General features: G+C 49.5%; 2 protein-coding genes across 2 annotated transcripts; one reads left to right on the top strand and one right to left on the bottom strand.

Annotated features, from left to right (window-relative positions):
• The first annotated feature begins 3,362 nt into the window (after positions 1 to 3,362).
• LOC144168514 (uncharacterized) lies at positions 3,363 to 4,703 on the top strand. Its single transcript, XM_077697483.1, has one exon. The coding sequence runs from the start codon at positions 3,363 to 3,365 to the stop codon at positions 4,701 to 4,703; it is 1,341 nt and encodes a 446-aa protein (XP_077553609.1).
• Positions 4,704 to 8,063: 3,360 nt separating this feature from the next.
• LOC144169980 (acyl-CoA-binding domain-containing protein 7-like) lies at positions 8,064 to 19,415 on the bottom strand. The gene is made up of 4 exons (XM_077699461.1): positions 19,269 to 19,415; positions 17,613 to 17,727; positions 16,546 to 16,608; positions 8,064 to 8,567 (listed from the first exon to the last, which is right to left on the bottom strand). The coding sequence occupies exons 1-4, from the start codon at positions 19,281 to 19,283 to the stop codon at positions 8,494 to 8,496; spliced, it is 267 nt and encodes an 88-aa protein (XP_077555587.1). The 5' UTR covers positions 19,284 to 19,415; the 3' UTR covers positions 8,064 to 8,493.
• Positions 19,416 to 19,495: the final 80 nt, after the last annotated feature.

Below are 19,495 nucleotides of genomic sequence, written 5' to 3' on the forward strand. Positions count from 1 at the left end.
TAGAGGTGCCCTCTGGACAGCAAGCCGGCTATGTACGCTGCAGTTTCTACAACGCAGGCAGCTGCAATATGACTACACGTCCGCAAAGATTTGGAGCCCCGGTTTTGCAATCTCACGCTCCTGGCATTCTCTATCGAGGAGGAGGCATGTGGGGAATGAAGCGCCCTATTTTCCCGGCTTTTTTTTGCGGCCGCTTCTCTCATTTACCTTCTAGCAAACAGATTTGACATTTCGTTAATTTGTTCTCAAGATATCAGACTTCTCGTTACGCAATGACATATGTCTGTGGTGACGCATTAATTTTATTCATTTATTTATATTTTTATTTATTTATTTATTTATTTATTTATTTATTTATTTATTTATTTATTTATTTATTTATTTATTTATTTATTTATTTATTTATTTATTTATTTATTTATTTATTTATTTATTTATTTATTTATTTATTTATTTATTTATTTATTTATTTATTTATTTATTTATTTATTCTGGTACCCACAGCGCTTTGCGGCATTACAGCGGGGGGACGGGAACATACACACACACAAAAATTCGGCTCGTACTATTATGAGCAATATGAAAGGGAACACAGGAACGCGTAGAAAATACCCTCAGACCCAGATATGAGTGATACGCAGCGGCCGCCGTCGGAAACAAAGTGGAAAAGAGGACGCTGTTCTAATAACTGTTCCCATTCCCGCCGTTTGTCTTATCGGCTGTCTGACGAACCATATTATCGGTGAAATGACGTAAGCTGCGGCTTCGCAGAAATTCCGCGTGGTAGGGGTGCCAACAGTTAGTGGAAGAGCGCCCTCCTTTCCCCCTTCGTTTTTCACAACGCCGTCCGCATATCGCTCCGAGTCTGTTTCGAGGCTTTTTGCCACGCGTTTCTGTGTTCCCTTTCATATTGCTCATAATAGTACATGCCCCAGTGTAACTGACTGTCGGAAGGTCGGCGAGCCGTGCAGTAGCGCAGTCAAGCCAAGTCATTTCCTCTTGACCTCACACGAAAACGCCACAAAAAATGGGCGAGGATGCAGAGGGGATGACAGCATTTTCGAATTGATTTTTCTACTAAATAAATTCGCGTAAACGCGCTCAGAGTGGTCGAAACATGGCCTATGGACTCCGCGGACTACAATTTGCGCTAGTAATCCCGCAATGTTTACGAATCCCTTCAGTGTCCCTTTAAGACCACGGAGCAAGAACAACACAGGAAGGGAAACGAGGCTTACTAGCGCGGCCAAATAACGTCACAAGCACTCTTCATAGGTTAAGCTAGCGGCATGATCAGCCGCGGGTCGAGACAGTGCGTAGCCGCTGCGATCGGCATTTCACTGCGTAGCCCTGGAATGAATTGCTGTCGCCATCATTTCGTCCATCAGGTACCGCTACCTTCTCCTTCACCGTCGCCGATACGATGTTTTGCAGTCCGCCTTGGTTTTCATCGTGACATTATCTGGTAGCTCGCCCGCACTTGTCGCAATGGGCAGTTTTCCCTCCTACATATTCTCGCTCCGTGTTAAGACGCCGGCAACGCCAGTTAGCAAAGATATGAGGCTTCATGAGGGCCCGTAGCCGCGACGCCGTCATAAAGGGAGGTCGCGGTATTGCTTGAAGAGCGCCGAACCTTGTACGCGGGAATTAGCAATGGCCGTACGTTGCCGTACGTTGCCGCTCCGTACGAACGCGTCCGTGGTGGTTGGGAGGCACGAGTTGATGAAAAAATCGATGGAGCGACGGTTAAAATCAGCACTGTGAGCTGTCCAAGAGCTCTGATATTTTAGGGGAACTGGTACCAAAGTGCAAGGAGCCAGCGGGCAAGTGTAAGGATACATGCAGATATCGGTCCTTACAGCGCTGAGGAGTTAAATCCAGATGGGTGAGGTTGGTTACGTATGCTTCTTCCCAAAGCCTTTTCGGTCGCCACAGGCCCGCCTATAACAGCGCTGGTTGCTGTTAGGTTTGAAAGATTAGCAGGCATTTTGAACATGTTTGGTCTAATTTTTACATTTCGATCAACTTTTTTTCTAGTACCACAAAATCCAGATGCCCATTCTAAAGGGTGACGAACTACCTCCCCTATCAATCGTCATGTGTTTTATGAGAGAGGACACCCTCTTGTTGGCGATACGCAACGGAGATCGACGGCGAAGAAGAAACGGAATCATCGTCTTCGAATAGCGCGCGCTGGTGTCTCCAACTCGCTGCTCGAGCGCTTTGAGGATAGACCCTTCACCGCCGCTGTTGGTTTTTGAGTCATTAAAGTGCAAGGCCCGGCCCACCTCCCGGAGCACGTATTTGCTGTACGCTACAGTATGTCTTCCTTGACGTTGTTGTGTGTTGGCTTCCCTTCCAATTTTCATTGAAAGAACCCATCATCACCAATTATAGTCTATATAGATATATACACACGCACAAAAAAATGAAAGTCAGCACTGTCGAACAGCAAGGAAAGCATAGAGGAAAGAACTATTTTTCCAGTTCGGATAACTATTTCTGAAACGTTCAGAGAGCAAGTGGAGGAAGGAAAGCGCCCTTGTGGGGACAGAACTCGACCTTCTAGTTCGCGTACAGTGCCCTACCGATACGGCTAACGGAGCGGCTACATGTGTTCCCTGCCTCTTTCTAGGGCATTATATGTATTGTGTTAGCTAAGCTTAGGACTCCAGCAGGCTACTCTCGACGGGTTGTAGGCGCTCGAATCGCGGCTCCATTCGGTCATAAGGCGGCAGTCGGCCGGTTGTAAGACACGCCAAGGGAGAGAGAAGTGCAAGGAAAAGGTATACCTACTCAATCGGGCACAGTGAAGTCAGTCTGTAACGTACTCTGATGAAGGCCAGTCCACTTGCCGAAACGTTAGTAGGAAACTTCGTTATTGTTTTTCACGTGTTTCGAATTTTCCCCTCAAACTATTTTTCCCGCTCTTTGCGAGCTTTCGTTTTTTTAGACTGTACATACGTATACAGCATGCAGCCAGGGATGCTAAGGAAACGACGCCATTCCTCTTGTGTGAACAAGAAACCGCCTCGCTCTTATGACTGACAGCGCCATGACAATAACGACAACGTGATCCTTTCCCGTTGGTCATTAACCGTTGGTCACTAAGGGTAACCGAGTGGATCCCTAGAAAAGGCAAGCGTGGCAGGGGACAGCAGAAGGTTAGATGGGCAGATGAGATCAAGAAATTTGCGGGGATAAATTGGTCGCAGTTAGCACAGGACCGGGATAATTGGAGATCTATGGGAGAGGCCTTTGCCCTGCAGTGGGCGTAGATACGCTGATGATGATGATGACGACGATTATCATTCCCTCCTGCCATTTCCCGCAGGTGACGGGGACGAGTGAGCCAGCGCACCATGATGGCCTCCCGCCGGGCCGGCATTGCCACCAATATCTACAGTAGTAGTTACCCTCAACAGCCTCCCCGTCACCTGGTGCCGCGGCTCGGCATTGAACAGGTTGGCCCCCGATTTGAACAGCTGGAGCGAAGTGTCCTTGACGACCAGGATGGAACAGAGAACAGCTCTTGCAGCATCATGCCCTGGGCGGCCTTCGTCTCGCTCTGTGGGTGCCTGCCTCCAGAGTACGAGGGCTTTCAGAAATCGTTTCCTTCCGGCCCGTACGGAGGATTTATGGACAGAGAGCAAGACGCGTATGAACCTGCGTACGCCTTCGAGTACGGCGACCGGAATGAATTCAGTCCTCAAGACGAGTCATTTCTGAAGGAGTACGGCATCGACGAGCTGCAGCAGCCAAAGAATTTGGGGTACGCACAACCCATGCCGTACTCGGCGCTGCGGGGCCAGAATGCATTCCTGCAAGGGAAAGCAAGGACCAGCCCTCGGAAGCCTTACGCCTGCGTTGACCAGGAAGAGCCTTTGCTGTTGGGAAACAACGAGGGTTCTGGCGACGCGGAGGAGTGCCCGGGAACCCACGAGCCGAACGTGTGGGAGAGCCTGCAGAAGATTTACTACGGTCCCCTCGTGACCAACTACGGCACGGTGTCAGTCATTCTCCAGCACAACATGCGCGTCGACTTGAGTGTGGATGGTGCCGTGAGGGTCGTTAACTTCTCCAAGCGCTGTACGGCAGCCATCAGCAGCCACGGTGACCGAAGCTGCGTATGCCACCCGTGCGGCCGCGCCTTGCAGGAGGGAATCAACGTGGATATGGCCACCGGGCGCCGGCTGGCAAAGATTTCCAGCCGCGGCATCACTTTTACAGCCCTAAACCATGGCCTCGTCTACCTGGTCGACCCGTCTGGAACCAAGTCGACCAGGGAAAGGTTCCGGAATCTCAACTTCGACCTGCCGATGGGCGTCTTCTACGCAAAATTGCAGCGGGGCATGGAGGTCTTTCACGACTGCTACGAACTTTTGAGCCGAGCCAGGCAGCGCAGCGCGCAAAACGGTGACGAGATCTGGGTCGTTGGCCACGCGCGCATCAAGCAGACGCCCTGGGGTGACGTGCAGGTTTCCTGCGACTCGGGTCGGCGGGTTATTTGGTCGTCACCGACTGCGGGCAGCATATCAGTGACCACGCCGTTGGTCAAGATGTCCGTCAGCTGCGACCCCAGCCGGTATATCCTTGTCCGAGCAGGCCAGAAGAGAATCGTCGGCTCGTCGGACGGATTCACCGTAAGGAATGGCAGTCAGAGGGCCGGGTTCGACGCTCGCGGCCGCCTGACTCTCCCTTGACCAGCTCTAAATGACAATCACTGATCAGGCCAGGACTTGTGTAAGATTGTAGAAGATGCCTACCATCACTCTGTTGCAGCGGGATCGCAAGCCTTCGGAAAGGTTACGAGGCTTCCAACTCATTCCGGTTCACTGTGGCAACGCCATTTAGGTTGCGTGCAATGACTTTTTTCTTTCTTTTTGAGAGCTTGGAAGAAGTCTCGCGCAGCGGCTGTCAAAATCGCCCGCCCTCTGGAAGCTGGAGTGACGCTGCATGTGGTCTTCCAAGCAGACGGGAAGAGGACTAACGCGTGGGCAGGCAGGTCGGCCAAACGAGAGGTGTGCGCTGCGTGAATCAGCCCCAATTCGACATCCTTGAAGACGGCAAAGAGCCGCTCCAAATAAAATGAGCCACACCCTCCCAATACGCAACATGAAGGTATCTGTGCATGGAGGTAGCTGTTTTCTTTTTTGTCGTCTAAAATGCCTGACTCGTCAAAATCATAGTATACGAGATGTGTACTTGCATTGGTAATTAACGACAGAATTTGTTATATCGGGTACGGGAACGGCTATGTGGTTTACATAAGGCCGTATTGTAAAATTGCGCGATGTATACTTGCATTGGTAACTAACGATATAATTGACTATATCAGGTACGGGAACGTCTATGTGGCTTACATAAGTTCATATTGCAAAAGTACGGCATTTGGCGCTACAAATTTAGTACGAGCCAGCGGCTTAATTGTGGTATCGTCCAGCCTACCTGATTTGTGTTACGTGCACGCGGCCTTAGTGTCAGCGCATATAAGTGGTAAATGACCTGTGCCCTCTCACAATGCAGAGCCTAGAACATTTGTTTAGCTTCAACTCTAAAAACTTCCCCAAGAACAAGTTTTAAGAGTGTATATTGTGCGTGGACCGTGAGTCTCATCGTGCAAGAACGTATACACCGTTAAAGGACATGCCAGTTTCAGGTTTTAGCACGATAGTTTTTTATTTCGGGATACACAAACGTTTGAGTGACGTCATATCCGTAACGGAAATGACGCCAGTACAACGAAGCAAGCGGCCTGTGAATGGTGCACTCCCGCACACAGGGTCTCCTTGCGGGGAAGCAACCTTTAGAACCAAGGAGTACGTTATAATTAGGGTTGTTCGTTTTCGGGGTTTATATTTTAACACGAAAGTGCTCTATGCCGGGATACACCAAGATTTCACTGACGTCATATCCGTCACGGAAATGACGCCTGTACATTTTTGCCGAAGCGACCCGCCAGCAGGACGTCGCTCGCCAAGCACACCCACAAGAAAGCCGCCGAGCCGCAAATCATGCTCAGCTGCAGATTTCGCTGCACATTTCACTTTCGTGTTTTACCGATTCCTATAACAGAGGAATAAACCCCGATTTTTCTCCTCTATCTCTAGGCCGGATGGCTGTCCTCGCAGAATCTCCCCACAAACATTCATCCACCGTTTTCGTTCGTCGCGCCAGCCGGGCTCTACTACTTCCGCCACACACAAGACGATCCACTCCATCTGCTCGTTTTACGAAGTTCCACACAATCAGGATTAACTCTTACGAGACTTCCCAAACGCAGGTTCTCGTAGAATGCAACCGCAAAGACGAGTGGCTGGCCACATTTACGCTTATCCGCAAATACGCATGGCGGCGTAGCCATGCATATATGCGGATGCATATAACCTAGATTTTCAACGAAACCGCGCGGAAAAATCATTGCATATCATGCAAGGCAGTGCGAAAGAACACTGTCATATTCCGGAACGTGCCTTCAGGAAATTACCGAAGCTAAAATCTACGCACAATAACTTGGGCATTTTTGCAGCTGTTGTGCCCGATTTGAGTGGAAGAGACAGGATAGACAGCGATGGAGTAGAGTAGAGTATGCAGTCTGATTGTATAACCCTATCTTCTTAGCGGCTGTTCGCCCCTTCGTGTGCGAATAAATAAACGAAAGGTCGACGCCAAAAGTGGGAGCAACCTCGTGTGCACCCATTAAGGCAATTGTGTCCTTTCTGCTACACTTGTCCCTGTTAAAGCCCAGCCACATGGGCGCGAAATCACGCGTCGTACGAGCGTCGACGTCGTTCGGCTGCACCGCGGCGACACGCGGGAGAGGGGAGTACAGGCGACGTCACGCGTCAGCCGCTGCATCGACGTGCGTTGGTGGACACGTTTGTATCAACTTTGTCATCTTAGTCAAGCCATTTTTGATCGTTTATAAGTAGTTATTTATTTTGTAGGTTCATTAACAAAACCTTCTATTTGCCACAAAAAATACACTTGCCTTGCTTCAGCCATTACTAAGAATGCTAGCGGGATATTTTGCACTGCTGCAAAATGTATTTCAAGTTATCAGCGTCAAATCTGAGCAAAGTAAGGCAGCTTAATAAACAAAAACGCACTTCGAATAATTTACTTCCAACTTCATGTCCCACCTTAATGTTATCTACGGACTCCTTCATGAATAAAAAGCGTGAGCAAAAATTTCAGCGCTGCCTTGCTATAGGTTAGAGTCGAACGCCACTAGTAGTCGAGCCCCAAATGAATGAGCGCTTTAGAACAAAAATAGCTTGCAATTATTCTCAAGGCAGCCGATTACCGCAGGTTAAAAAGAAATTGATTGTTTTCTGCTGAAAGGATTGACGCCAACCCATGAGCTGAAGAGGAAATGCTTCCTGGTTCCAATGCTTCCTGGTTCCATTCCAATGCTTCCTGGTTCTGCGTCGACTCCGATGTCTGGCGAGCATAGACATCAGCGTTGCTCGCGCGTCAGCTCGAGTCTCCATAGATTTTAGTGACGCGCGCAGAGAATCAAGAGAACCCTCGCCTGAAGTCTGTCGCACCATCACTTCTGCGAGGATCCTGCACAGGCGGCTGGCATCAAGACTCTGGGCCGTTAATTAAACTTGTCCACTGGTAGGCGGACAAGTTCAATGAACCGTCTCTGATGATGTGTGACGGACAGATTGTAATGAGCATCCTGTTGTCAGAGGACGTTGGGAAGTAAGATGGTTACGTCGTTATAGTGTAATAAACGATCGTACACGTCGCTTACTTTAGCGCATACCAATAGCAAACGAAATAATGCAAGGCACGACTTGGATGAAACTACACGTGCGGCTACGCCAGTAACGCTATAGCTAGAGACCACGATGCAAACTTCGCGGGCGCATATCGACCATATAATGGAGCAACGGTAGCGTTACGTGGCCTCTAGTCACAAAACATTCACCTCCCTGCCTGCTGGCAGGCGGGCTCTCCGGCACCTATAATCCAGAACTTGTTCTCGCAACTGCTGCTCCACAAGTCGGGTTATAAAGGCCCACGAATAATAAACGATTCACAGTGCGACCACATTTCGGGTAAAAATGAGAAAAATGTCCACCTTTATTCATACTTTGAATGTACAAAATCGCTTGCAGCCATGTACGGAAACAAAAAAACTATATATTAAGGATTAAATTTGTCCAGAAAAGAAAACTAAAAATGTGCACATCTTCAGGGTTTGGGCGTTTGGTACAAATGGACCTCCTTATTGCCGCGATGAGAAGGACATTCGCGAGAGGGAAAGGATGGGAGCAAGGAAGAAGGAGGGAGATTTTTTTCGCGGGTACGAACGATTACACCGCGGCGACTCGACGACACGCCGTCACGAACGACGTTGTTCACCATTGACGAGGAGTTAAACGGGGAACACAGATCGCGGGGGGAAAAAACACGTGCGGTACGAAGCACGGGGACGAGTGTGTCCGAAGAGGTCACCGCGGTTGACATGGCCGGCACCGCTCACTTGTTGTACTTCTCGATGAGCTGCTTAGCGTAGCCCACATACTGCTCCTTGGCGTCGTCCTGGCCAATTCCTTTGAGAAATGAAAAGTACAAAAACAAAGACTGCTAGTTAGTACTGAAGAAAACTTCGGTTATCTGATGTCAAGAAAGCTTGAACTTCTCGACCCGACCAATATACAAATTTTATATCTGCACGCAAAACCGAAATTACAGGAAGGCAAGTTTTTTGCAAAGCCAACAGCTCTTGGTCAGGGCAAGCAATGGCTCTCCGTACAGCAAGTAAATTCTTTCGACGTAACCATCCGCAACTTCTGCATGCACAATGCAGACGCATTCACAATAACGGCGCTTTATGGCTGTTTTTAAGGAATAGTTGGGTTGTCCCGGGATTCTTTTAACGCGACAGTATGCCTTCTGGCATAAATTAACGCATTTTACCGTTATAAGCTAATCAATATTTATTTTTCCTGAAAAGCAAGGAGGGGCTGGCCGCAAAAAAAAAAAAAAAAATTCACAGCATATCCACGGGGTGAATGATGATGAGTGGGCGAAGCTCCTGAGGGGAAATCATCGGTAAAACCGTGACTCTTCAGTGAAAGTTCGCCCACTACATCTGTGTCCGAACGTAACGTCTAGAAAGTCTCGCTTAAACCGCGCGTCGGCACCTTGGGGCTGAGCTCGCCTGATGCGTTTTGCAGACGCCTCGCGAGCTCTCACTGCATCGGGGTCTGCCTGCCGATACGCGCGCTTTCTCGCCGCTTCCCGTTCTCTGACGTTTTGGAGATCCTCTTCGCGCCGCAGCCGTGCCGCTTCGCGTACGGCAGGGTCCTCGCGCCGTTGCCGTGACGCTTGGGCCTCTCGTTCTCGAACGCTGGGATCTTGGCGGCGTCGTCGCGCAGCCAGACGACACGCTTCGGCCTCCCGCTCTCGTACGGCAGGATCTTGGCGGCGGCGTCGCGCAGCTTCACGGAGCGCTTCTGCCTCGCGGGCTCGCACATCTGCAGCCTTATCCATCGGGCGACTCCGAGCGCGCGCCAACAGCGAACGGATTTTATTACAACGCTCCCCGCCATCTAGTAAACAATCCAAGAATTAAACTAGAGGTAGCCACGCCATCTAGTAAACAATCCAAGAACTAAACTAGAGGTGGCTACATACATACGTCGAGGATGGACAGACCCACGCCTTAAGGAGCTTCGCCCCTAAAAAAAAAAGCTATTCTAGCTGGGAACTGTTCTAGCTGCAACTGCTGACAGCAGCTAGCGACACGAAAATGAAGCAATACCGTGAGCCGGCCTAGTTGGAATCTACTATGGCATCGATTGCGCAATCCTTGTTTGTTTTTGCGAAATCGGTGTCACGGACACGAAAATGTCTTAGCCCAACACAGTGTGGATAACGAATAATGTCAATAAAGGGCACGTAGCACAGCGCACACCTCTTTTCGTTCGACAAAGCTTCTAAACCCTCTGAGAGAGAGAGAGAGAGAGAGAGAGAGAGAGAGAGAGAGAGAGAGAGAGAGAGAGAGAGAGAGAGAGAGAGAGAGAGAGGGGAGGGGGAGATTTTCCCATTCCCTTTTTCCAGCATACCTTTAAGACCACGTGGTTGCGACCATCGCGCTTTCGAGCAGCCTAAAGTCAACTCTCAGTTGGCAGGCACACTCATGCGGCAATCATTTACATCAGGTATTGCCGTTTGGCCAAACTACTAAAGCCCACCATTTTTTCCGCCTCAAAATGCCAGAAAATGCCGCCTTTGGAGCAAGTGCGTCACCCAATTACAGCCAATCGAGGATGTTGAATGTTTTCTTTTTTAATTTTATTTTCTGGTAGCCCGAACAGAAGGAAAAAAGGGCGAGGAAAGGCAAAAATACCGCCAGCGGCAGTTACATTGCCGCGACGACGTGGCGAGTATGCGAATTCGCGATGTGCGAGGGCCGCATACAAAAAAAGTCCGGTTAAACCATATCTTATACGTTCACCGTCGCCAGAATAGAAGCGGTTGCGGACAACAGCCCTCATAGACGTCTATACATAGCCAGCACGTACGACCAGAATATCCATACTTTTAGCGGGCAAGCCGATGACGCACACAGCGGTTAAAAAAATACTAAAAGAAAAGGTGACGCGCAATGCGACCTGAGGCACTGAAGAGAGACGATAGACACGCAAGCCCGGTTTTCCCAATAAGGAAACGCGGCGGATTTATGACTTCAGTCCTTGCTCGAAGCGAGAGGAGGGAAAATGGCAGCGGATACAATGAACAGAAAGATTGGTCGCGTTCCACGTGAGTGCGCTTGCCCGAATAATGCACATCGCCCGAGGCGAGCTTCTCGCTAACCACATGGCACCAAATGTTAGAATTCCCAGGTGTGGCCGGTAAGAGGGGAGGAAAAAGAGAGATGAGATAAAGAGAGGCATGTTTTCGCGCCAGCCGTATAGCCACGACCGCCAGAAGAAACCACTACTTGGGGTGCTTAATTTGCTATTCTGAGCCGGTACCCCCCGATAGTGCGTTCTGGGGCTTGCATCATTCGACGATATCTTACAAGAAGTAAAACATTAACCTCGGCGAGTTCGCATGTGGCTCGGCACGAAAAATAAATGGCAGAGTTCGCGTGAGTACACGTTAAGGGAGGCTTTTCAGAGAAGCACAGATTGCAGACTTTACAGGTCCGAGGTATCTTCTTGCAGGGGAATGCACGAAGCCGCAGCTTTCAGAAACGTTGCGCCCATCAGAATTATGATGAAATCCATCGGAATTAAGATAAAGCCCACCGGAATTATAAGCTCCGGTAGTTTTAGCATTCGAAAGCTATATTACAGACGCAACATTTTTCTTTCAGCAACTCTAACAGAAAAGGTGGACCCACACGACGGACCAAATCGCTGCTGTTTGGACCCCTCTCCGCGTACCTCACGAGAGCACGTCGCCAGCTTGCGTGGGAGGCTTTTGTTTAATACCGCTGTCACACGGTCACATTCAATCGCGGTTGAGTCGATCCAGATCGAGCTCAACACGGATGTTTCAATCGCCATCGAGCCCGATCACGCTTGAACTCTAATCCTGGTTTCCCAAGCGCGATCGGACGAAAGAAGCGGTGATACTCTCGTCCCCGCTGACTAATGGCATAGAAGTTGACAAGTTCAACTAACGCCACAATTTTTATCAAATAGGCTTACCCAAATAAGCGTGCGGTAACATTTATATAGTTACGTATACCGGAGCAACTTTTCAGTCGGGTGAAACGTGCCGCGTAGCAACGGCGGTGCGTCGAGCGCGCTCGAAAAGTCAATAAAAAATCAGTCACTCGAAAAATCAAAAGACGGGTATTAGCAGTCGGCTGCGCGACCGGTTTGCAGTTGTGGAATAGCGCGGTTGCGTTCAACAGGTTTCCCCAGGTGGCAGCCTCACCGTTGTATGGTCGCCATTGCAGTCTGCGGTCTAACGTTTTGTGCCTTGTTCCTTTGAGTCACGGAAGAATGGAAGGGAAATAAAACGAGTGGCATGGCTGCCTGTAATTACTTTTCAACGAGCAAAGTATCGCCGTCGGCGTTTGTCATCGAGGAGACGCCTGAAAGGTGCAACTGAGTGTGCTTTTCTATCATACTATAGGATCTTTGAAATACATAACTGGCCGCCACAATTAGCGGAGGTCGTTCGGAACGTGAACCTAAATACCGACACGGTGTCCTGCATGCCAATACAATTTAGGGCCCCGCTATAACTACGTCCAACATGCAGTTACGACGTGTTGTGACGCGAATCAGGGAACTCTGGCTGCGTCCCGATTACACGGCCCGAATGGGCGTGAAGAGAAGGAAAATAATTTCCGCAAGCAAGCAGCAGCCCTCACCGCGGTCGACAAGCGGGGAAGGAAAACTCATAATAGTAATAACCGGCGGCCCGCTACGGCGAAGGGGGTCAGTCTGGGCGGCAGCGCGCTATCTGGGTCGGAGGAAGACGACGAGACCGGCGCCGGCTCCCGACCTTCCCGCGGGCGAACGAGGAACGCGGCAAACGCAGAGCGTTGCTAGCGCGGAAGGTAGTCCGTATACACGGTGGTGGTATACGCGAGCAATTACGGCGCCTCGGGTGTGTAGCTAACAACAGGCATCAATGGTACACCTCTTGTAAAATGAACGCGAAGGGACCGCGCCATGCGCTGGCATGTCCGCGGAAAGACCTCACGAGTGATCCTGCCGACGCCACCACTTACAGACGACCGGGTCGCGCAGCCCTGGAGCAGTCGCTTACCACTTTCCTCGGCCCGCCGCATACCCTTGTCTCTGCACATTAGTGAACTCTACGAAGGCTCTCCCCGCGCCCGGTGTAACAGTAGCACTGAACGCACCGGGATTGAAGACCATCAACCGCTTAATCCACGGGGGAGTGCGTACCGTAAGTTCCAATTCGGTGTTCTAAGCGCGTAAGGTGCGCCTGTGCTATAGGCACGCCGTAGTGGAGGACTCCGGATTAATTTTGAACCCCCCCCCCCCCCCTTTCCCCCACCCTCCGGGTGGTATTGAACGTGCGCCGAAATTTCGACACACAGGCACTTTCGCTTTTCGCGTCCATCTGAAAAACGGCCACCACGGCCGGGATCGCACCCCCGTCCTGGTGCTGAGCAGCACAGCGCCTTAGCCACTAGCCATCGCGGTCGATGGCATATCGACCGCAACCTTCATCGACCGCATATCGACCGCAACCGGAGTGGCAACCTCAGCCGGTGCCACTCTGATTAATCTCGAGGCGCCAATCTCATTTTTGAACCACATTATTAACACCATTTGCGAATATAGAAACGGAGGGACGAACTAAGAAAATTCCGAGGAAAGTAATAGACTCAGCAAACTTGCGACAGCAGCGGCCGAAAATCCTTTGAAAGAGGCCTTTGAACTGCAGCTGAAGCGGACGAGCTGATGGAAATGATGAAACAACACGCAAAATTCTTGTTTGTATGCACTACTAATGAACCCTTTTCTCAATACCAGGAGTTGGTGACGAGTGTACACCCCGCTCCGCCAACAAACCCAAGCTCGCTCACAGCTGTTTACCTAAGCTCAATTTTGACTCACGGTTCCAGTCTAGGAAAATCCGCCTCTTCCTCGTCCTCCTCCTAGAAATTTCTGGGCGATTATTATTTGCCCCGGGTTCTTCACTACGAGAATAATCATAGCCATGGTGACGCCGTGACGTACGAACGAATTTTTCCTCCAAGCCAGGTAGGTACGGGCCACGTTATACGGTCGAACATAAAGATAAATGTAGCAGCGTAAACGTTTGAGGAAAGGAAGCTCTCGGCCAAGACGGTACGTCAGAGAAACAAGTGTGGTGCACTTTTTCACGCATCGAGCTGTTGCAGAGTACGCGATTTACGGGGGCACGACATGTTTGCGAGCGAGCCGCCAGATCTCGCCGGCAAACGCTCCTACAGGAGGAAGGCACGGCGGGGCCTTGAAAGGCGGAAAATTTCCCGCTTCCAACGAGCAGAGCGGGTGCCAAAACGCTCCCGTAAAGCGTCGCTTAGGCTACCGATGATAGCCGCTGTACAGGCATTGCTCCGTTAACAGCGATGGCACCGTGGGAGCGCAGTTCGTATAGTTACACGACGATTTCGTTTACGCAACAGCCAACCCGTGTTGCGGAAATTCCTGTAATTACCGATGGCCAAGAATGCATTTACGGTGTTACTGAAGCTCGGGCGAGAACAACGGCTACCTTGGCTTAGACACATAATAAAAATTAAAGCCGTTCCACTCAACGTGAGAGCTGACGGAAGTGCACAGAAAGTGACTCGCCATAATTCGCTGTAGGCTGTAGCGCCGTTATCCGCTCACTGCTACCACCAAAAGCAATTCAAATTTCCCGCCTCCGTAGTGCTCGCGCGCCCCCGCCTGAAACAGCGCCAGCGAGAGTTCTGTTCTTTTTGTGCTTGCTTTTCCTCCCGCACGTGCCGGCGTTGCATTGAAACTTCTTTTCGCTTTACTATCACAAAAACCAACCCAACGGGCACTCCAAACTAAATGAACGCGGGGGCTCCCGGTTGATTACGTATATTTTGCCTCAAATGTACCTGCAGTTTTCTTTGCGCTAAACAACGGGGAGATATATGACAAGCGCCAGCGTTTCACGAGTTTTAAACCGCTTGAATGCATTCTTGGCGATCGGTAATTACAGGAATTTTCGCAACACGTGTTGGCTGTTGCGTAAACGAAATCATCGTGTAACTATACGAACTGCGCTACCGCGGTGTCATCGCTGTGAACGGAGCAATGCCTGTACAGCCGGCTACCGCGGGTAGCCTAAGCGACGCTTGACGAGAGCGCTTTGGCCCCCGCTCTGCTCGTTGCAAGCGGTTGAAATAGTCTCTTCAACACGACGCAAGAACAGAGTGTGCAAGTGCAACTGCAATCGCTTTGCGCTTTAATTTCCCAAGATAACTCCGATATTTTATCCGCCGTGCGCGTAATTATGAGGTTTAACGCGCCGACGCAACGCAGGCGCTGAGGCGCGCCGTAGTGGAGTGCTAAGGATTAATTCTGACCACCTGGGGATCTTTAACGTGCGCCTAAATCTCGAACACACGGGCGTTTCTGCTGTTCGCCGCCATCAGAAAAGTGGCCGCCGCGGCAGGGAATCGAACCCGCGTCCTCGTGCTCAGCAGCAGCCAACGCGGGGGGTAAGGAAGGGAAGGAGGAAAGCGTTTAACATCACCCCAGTTCCGATGCCAGCACACTATATGCTGTATTCAAAATATTCAAAATCTGCTGTATTCAAAATATTCGGCATTCATGCCTCGCTATAATTTTGTTCGACGGGGACTGGAATTTGCCCACCACGATGTGGTTTCGCCCGCTTCTGTCACCAAAAGCCCCTCTAACACGTCCACGGCCGCTGAGGGGCCTTACTATCACCATACTCTGACGTCATAGAAGCAGGAGCGGCTGGAATATCGCGTAAAAAACCCAGCGACGGGCTGTAATCTTGCTTCCGGCAACGAAGGTCTCGCTAAGGAGATTTGGGCTTGAATCTTTGTTCTAGGAAGGCAGGATGCCCGAGTTGCACGCCTATCGCGGTGCAAAAAGAAAAGAAAATTCTGCAGAAAATCAGAGAATTATCTGCTAATGCGTAGCATTCGTATGCCGCTTGTCTTGAGTATACAGTTCTTAGCTTTTTTTTTTTAAATACTGTCCGACCAATTATCTCCATTTACGCTATTATAAGGATTCAAAGTGGAACACCCGCGAAATCTGCATTATTGTGGAAATGCCATGCTTTGTACGTTTTGCCATTTTCCGCAATTTTTGATATTCTTATCTTTTTAGTTCTTCAAAAACTTAGTCCTACCAATTATCTTCATTTAATTTATTATTAGGATTACATTTAGAACTTTCCCGAAATCTGCATTATTGTGAAAATGCAGGGCGTTACAAGGTTCTCCAGTTTCCGTAATTATTTTATATTTTTCTTAATTTTAGTTTTTCAAAATTTCGTTCGACCAATTATCTCCATTTACGCTATTGTAGCGATTACGGGTGGTACTTCAGGGATATCTGCATTTTTGTGGAAATGCAGGGCGTTACACGGTCCTGGTTGTGGGGGTACTCGGCAAAGAATGCTACGCATTAAAAAACAAGTGCTGCATCCCAACATTTTACCGTTTACGCTACTTCAAAACAGCCGCCTACTTGCTGCCACCTAATTCCGCACTGCACGTAATTTTTCGCTCCATAGCCACTTTCTTCATCCTTCAAAAACAGGGTGGCTGAATTCCAACCACACGTTGCCTCGCCGAGTTCGCGAGCACCACAATCCCTTTCGATTGGCACCAGCCAATAAGGGCAGGCCGTGCCTGCGACATCCCGGAGCAAGTCCGGGACGTAACCAGGGAATGTTTAGGCACCCTTTCTTCCCGATTACTCAATCCAGTAAAATGCAACTTGCTTCAAACACCGTACGTTGCGAATGAAGTACAGCTGTACGATCCTTTTAACCATGCAAGGTACGCGGCGGGCATAGCCTCGAAAAAGGGAGGCGGCGACTGACCTTTCTTCTTGTTCCAGAAGGCCCACTTGGCGCGTCCCTTCGGGTCGAACATGCCGGGCTGACCTGCACCAGGCGAGGAGAACTTAATGGCAAACAAATACCCACCCCAGTAGCTGTGACACCACCTGCAACAAGCCGCTGTGCGTAAAGAAGGCGCTGAGGTTCTGCGCATGCGCAACGCTTCATGCAGCGCTAGTGGTATACCTGTGCTACAATGAAGTTTGCAGTTAAACTTCACTTGACAAGACTTAATTAAAAACGCACTATTCGAAGCTGTTCGGAATGCCTCTGAAACGGTAGTGTAGCTCACGTACTAGACAATGCTGCGCGGATCCGACATGCCATCGCGGCCTACAGTACATAGACTACGCACGGTGGGAAAACAGCGAAAAGAAGAGAAAAGACTTGACAAAAGATAGAGAGGCTTGACGCCTACTATCCGTCCGTTAATAGCTGTGTTCCGTACGTCAAACGTCTTCTCCCACCATCCGGCCCGATCAACCGGGCGGGTTTTTTGTTTTTTTTCCTGCCTAAGAACACCCCACATCCCACTTGGCGTCCAGACGTTGGTAACGGCGTTTTTTTTTTTTTTAATTTCATGCACCCAACCCGCTCGTCCAAATGCCTTTCACACCAGGCACGGAAAAAAAAAAAAAAAACTTACAGAAGCAAAACCCGTAGCGGAGAAAGGGGACGCGCTATTAATTGCAGACGTCCCCCCGCCTTTTTTTTTTTTTTATCCAAATCTAAACTTAGAGCTGAAAGTGGCCAGCGAGCAATCTCACTGTTCCTTTTGGACATAGAGAAAAAGGAAGGCGGGCTCCAATAACTCTACCCCCACAATGATAAAAAAAAATACGAGCAGCTATTATTGGTCTTAAGCGAATTGTCCCACGCGATTTATAACTTTAAACGTAAATTTAAAAGCGAACAAAATGTTGGCGGACGTCTTGCCAAAACGCGTTATTAGTGAGAGTTGAAAAAGCTTCCAGAGTAGGACCAGCTGTGAGGCCCAATTTCGCCAACGGGCAAAGCACGCAAGTGGCGAATGAATAGGGGAAACATACTGATGTTGCAGTCGCCGATGGAACCCTGCTTGTACAGGGCGTACAGTTCGAGGAGCTCTTCGTCAGACGGCCTCTCCTTCAGGTTCTTCACATCCTCGGCGGCCTTGTTGAACCTCTACGAAGGGCACAAGACAACGGTATATACGTATAGCGTTTTAATTTTTTGTTACCCGATGACCGTAGAGCTACGGCCCCCGTCAAGCTAAGGAAAAAAAAAAAAAAAAGAAAAACGCAAGTGCTTACCACTGCGCCATGCAGTGGTTCTTCCGTAGCGTTCCCGCTTAACCTGCTTAAACCACAAATTGATGCTTAGAGGACAATCGACAACGGGAGAAAAATTTAAAAAGAACAAGCACGATATGTACAACTATTAAGTGCAGCGAATGATAAAGAAAAGTACCCTATTTACTTTACTCAAAGCCCCCCCCTCCCCCCTTCCCCGCCACCTTTTTCGCGGCCGTATCTTGACGAGGCAATCGCAAAGAATGATGTTTCATTTGGCGAACATTCAAAAGAAAAATAGGTACAGACAGTGAAGCCACCGTCTACCTATAATACTCAGTCACCCTCACTACCATTCGAGACTGTCGTCCCGCTTGGGTCGCCGCTTTCAGTATCCCCCAGCAGGTCGCCTTCTGTTCCGTTAAGTGGTTTTTAGTTGAAAACACAAGTGACTTGGCTACAACGTCAACTCGGACCTGTTCGCAAGCGTCTGGAATCCACCTTGCGATGGTTGGTTAACAAGGAGGTGCTTAGATTCGCATACTAATTTTTTTTCCATTTTTTTCCCCCGGGAATAGGGGCGGGTGCTTAGAATCGCAAAAATACGGTACATTGCATACACCCATCATGACCCATGCGTAAATTGGCGGTAACTCGGTGGCTAAGGCGTTGTGCTGCTGAGCACATGGACGCGGGTTCGATGGCGGCAGCGGACCGCCGTTTTTCCGACACAGGCGGAGAAAAAAGGAAACGCCCGGGTGTCGAGATTTCGGATCCACAGGTCGTCAAAATTAGTCCGGAGGCTCCAACTACTGCGCGCCTCATGGCCCAGGTGTAGCTTCGGCACAATTTTGAATTTGGCGGGAACTAACCACGGGAGCTACAAGGTGGCGTCTTTCGAACGAGGTCTGCCGTCGCAAGCGTTAGCAGAAAGAGCATCGCTGCCTACCGGTTTTCCTGCTTCGACAGACCGGATAGGAATGACGACGTAAGCAATCGTAAATGTAAGCTACAGTTGAAATGGACAAAAAAAAATTTTAAGCTTACTTCGTCAAGAGTCCCCTGAAAGTTTAAACAAAACGATCAGAATGCACCAGGTGACCGTAACAAATGCTGCTTGTATTTACCGCTGATATTTTATTAAATACGTACACAAACAAGCATACCTATTGAATATTTCAGCATCGCGCATCTCGGTAGGCTTGAGGAAAACAAGTTTATTGCTGCTGCAGTGGCAGAAGAGCGTTAAATCGCGCACAAAGATGGGAAGGAATCTACGGTGCCGCTCAATCACTGACGTGTATGCTAAGACGCTGAAATCACACTGGAACTAGGTAGGTTCCCTCGTTGGAAAGTGGCGCGGCGTATGGCGCACTTGCCCCTTCTTTTTACCGTTACGTTCTTGATCAAAGCACGTTAGATTCGGTATCTCACCTCGTCAAGAGCCATGCTGGATTTCTGGTAATCCAAGAGAGAGAATACACTCACGGAAAAAACCAACGCAAATGCAAACCGGCTCCGTCCTTTATAGCAGTAGACGGCTAGTGTCGATTGCAATTTTGCTGCGGCAAGCAAAAAGAGCCGTTCACCTGCATGCATACGAATTTTATGTTGATAGTAAATTCTCCGCTTTTTAAATTTACAGTGAGATTAAATTTTGT

The sequence above is a fragment of the Haemaphysalis longicornis genome, unplaced genomic scaffold, assembly GCF_048455015.1.
Source record: "Haemaphysalis longicornis isolate Haplotype H1 unplaced genomic scaffold, Haemaphysalis longicornis Haplotype H1 scaffold_2, whole genome shotgun sequence".
NCBI lineage: Eukaryota > Metazoa > Arthropoda > Arachnida > Ixodida > Ixodidae > Haemaphysalis > Haemaphysalis longicornis.

Excerpts from the sequence above, each read along its gene's own strand:
- LOC144168514 (XM_077697483.1), top strand. The coding sequence starts at position 3,363 with ATGATGGCCTCCCGCCGGGCCGGCATTGCCACCAATATCTACAGTAGT.
- LOC144169980 (XM_077699461.1), bottom strand. Across the intron at positions 16,609-17,612 it reads CATCGGCGACTGCAACATCA|GTCAGCCCGGCATGTTCGAC; the intron begins GTATGTTTCCCC and ends CGCCTGGTGCAG. Across the intron at positions 8,568-16,545 it reads CTTCTGGAACAAGAAGAAAG|GAATTGGCCAGGACGACGCC; the intron begins GTCAGTCGCCGC and ends CATTTCTCAAAG.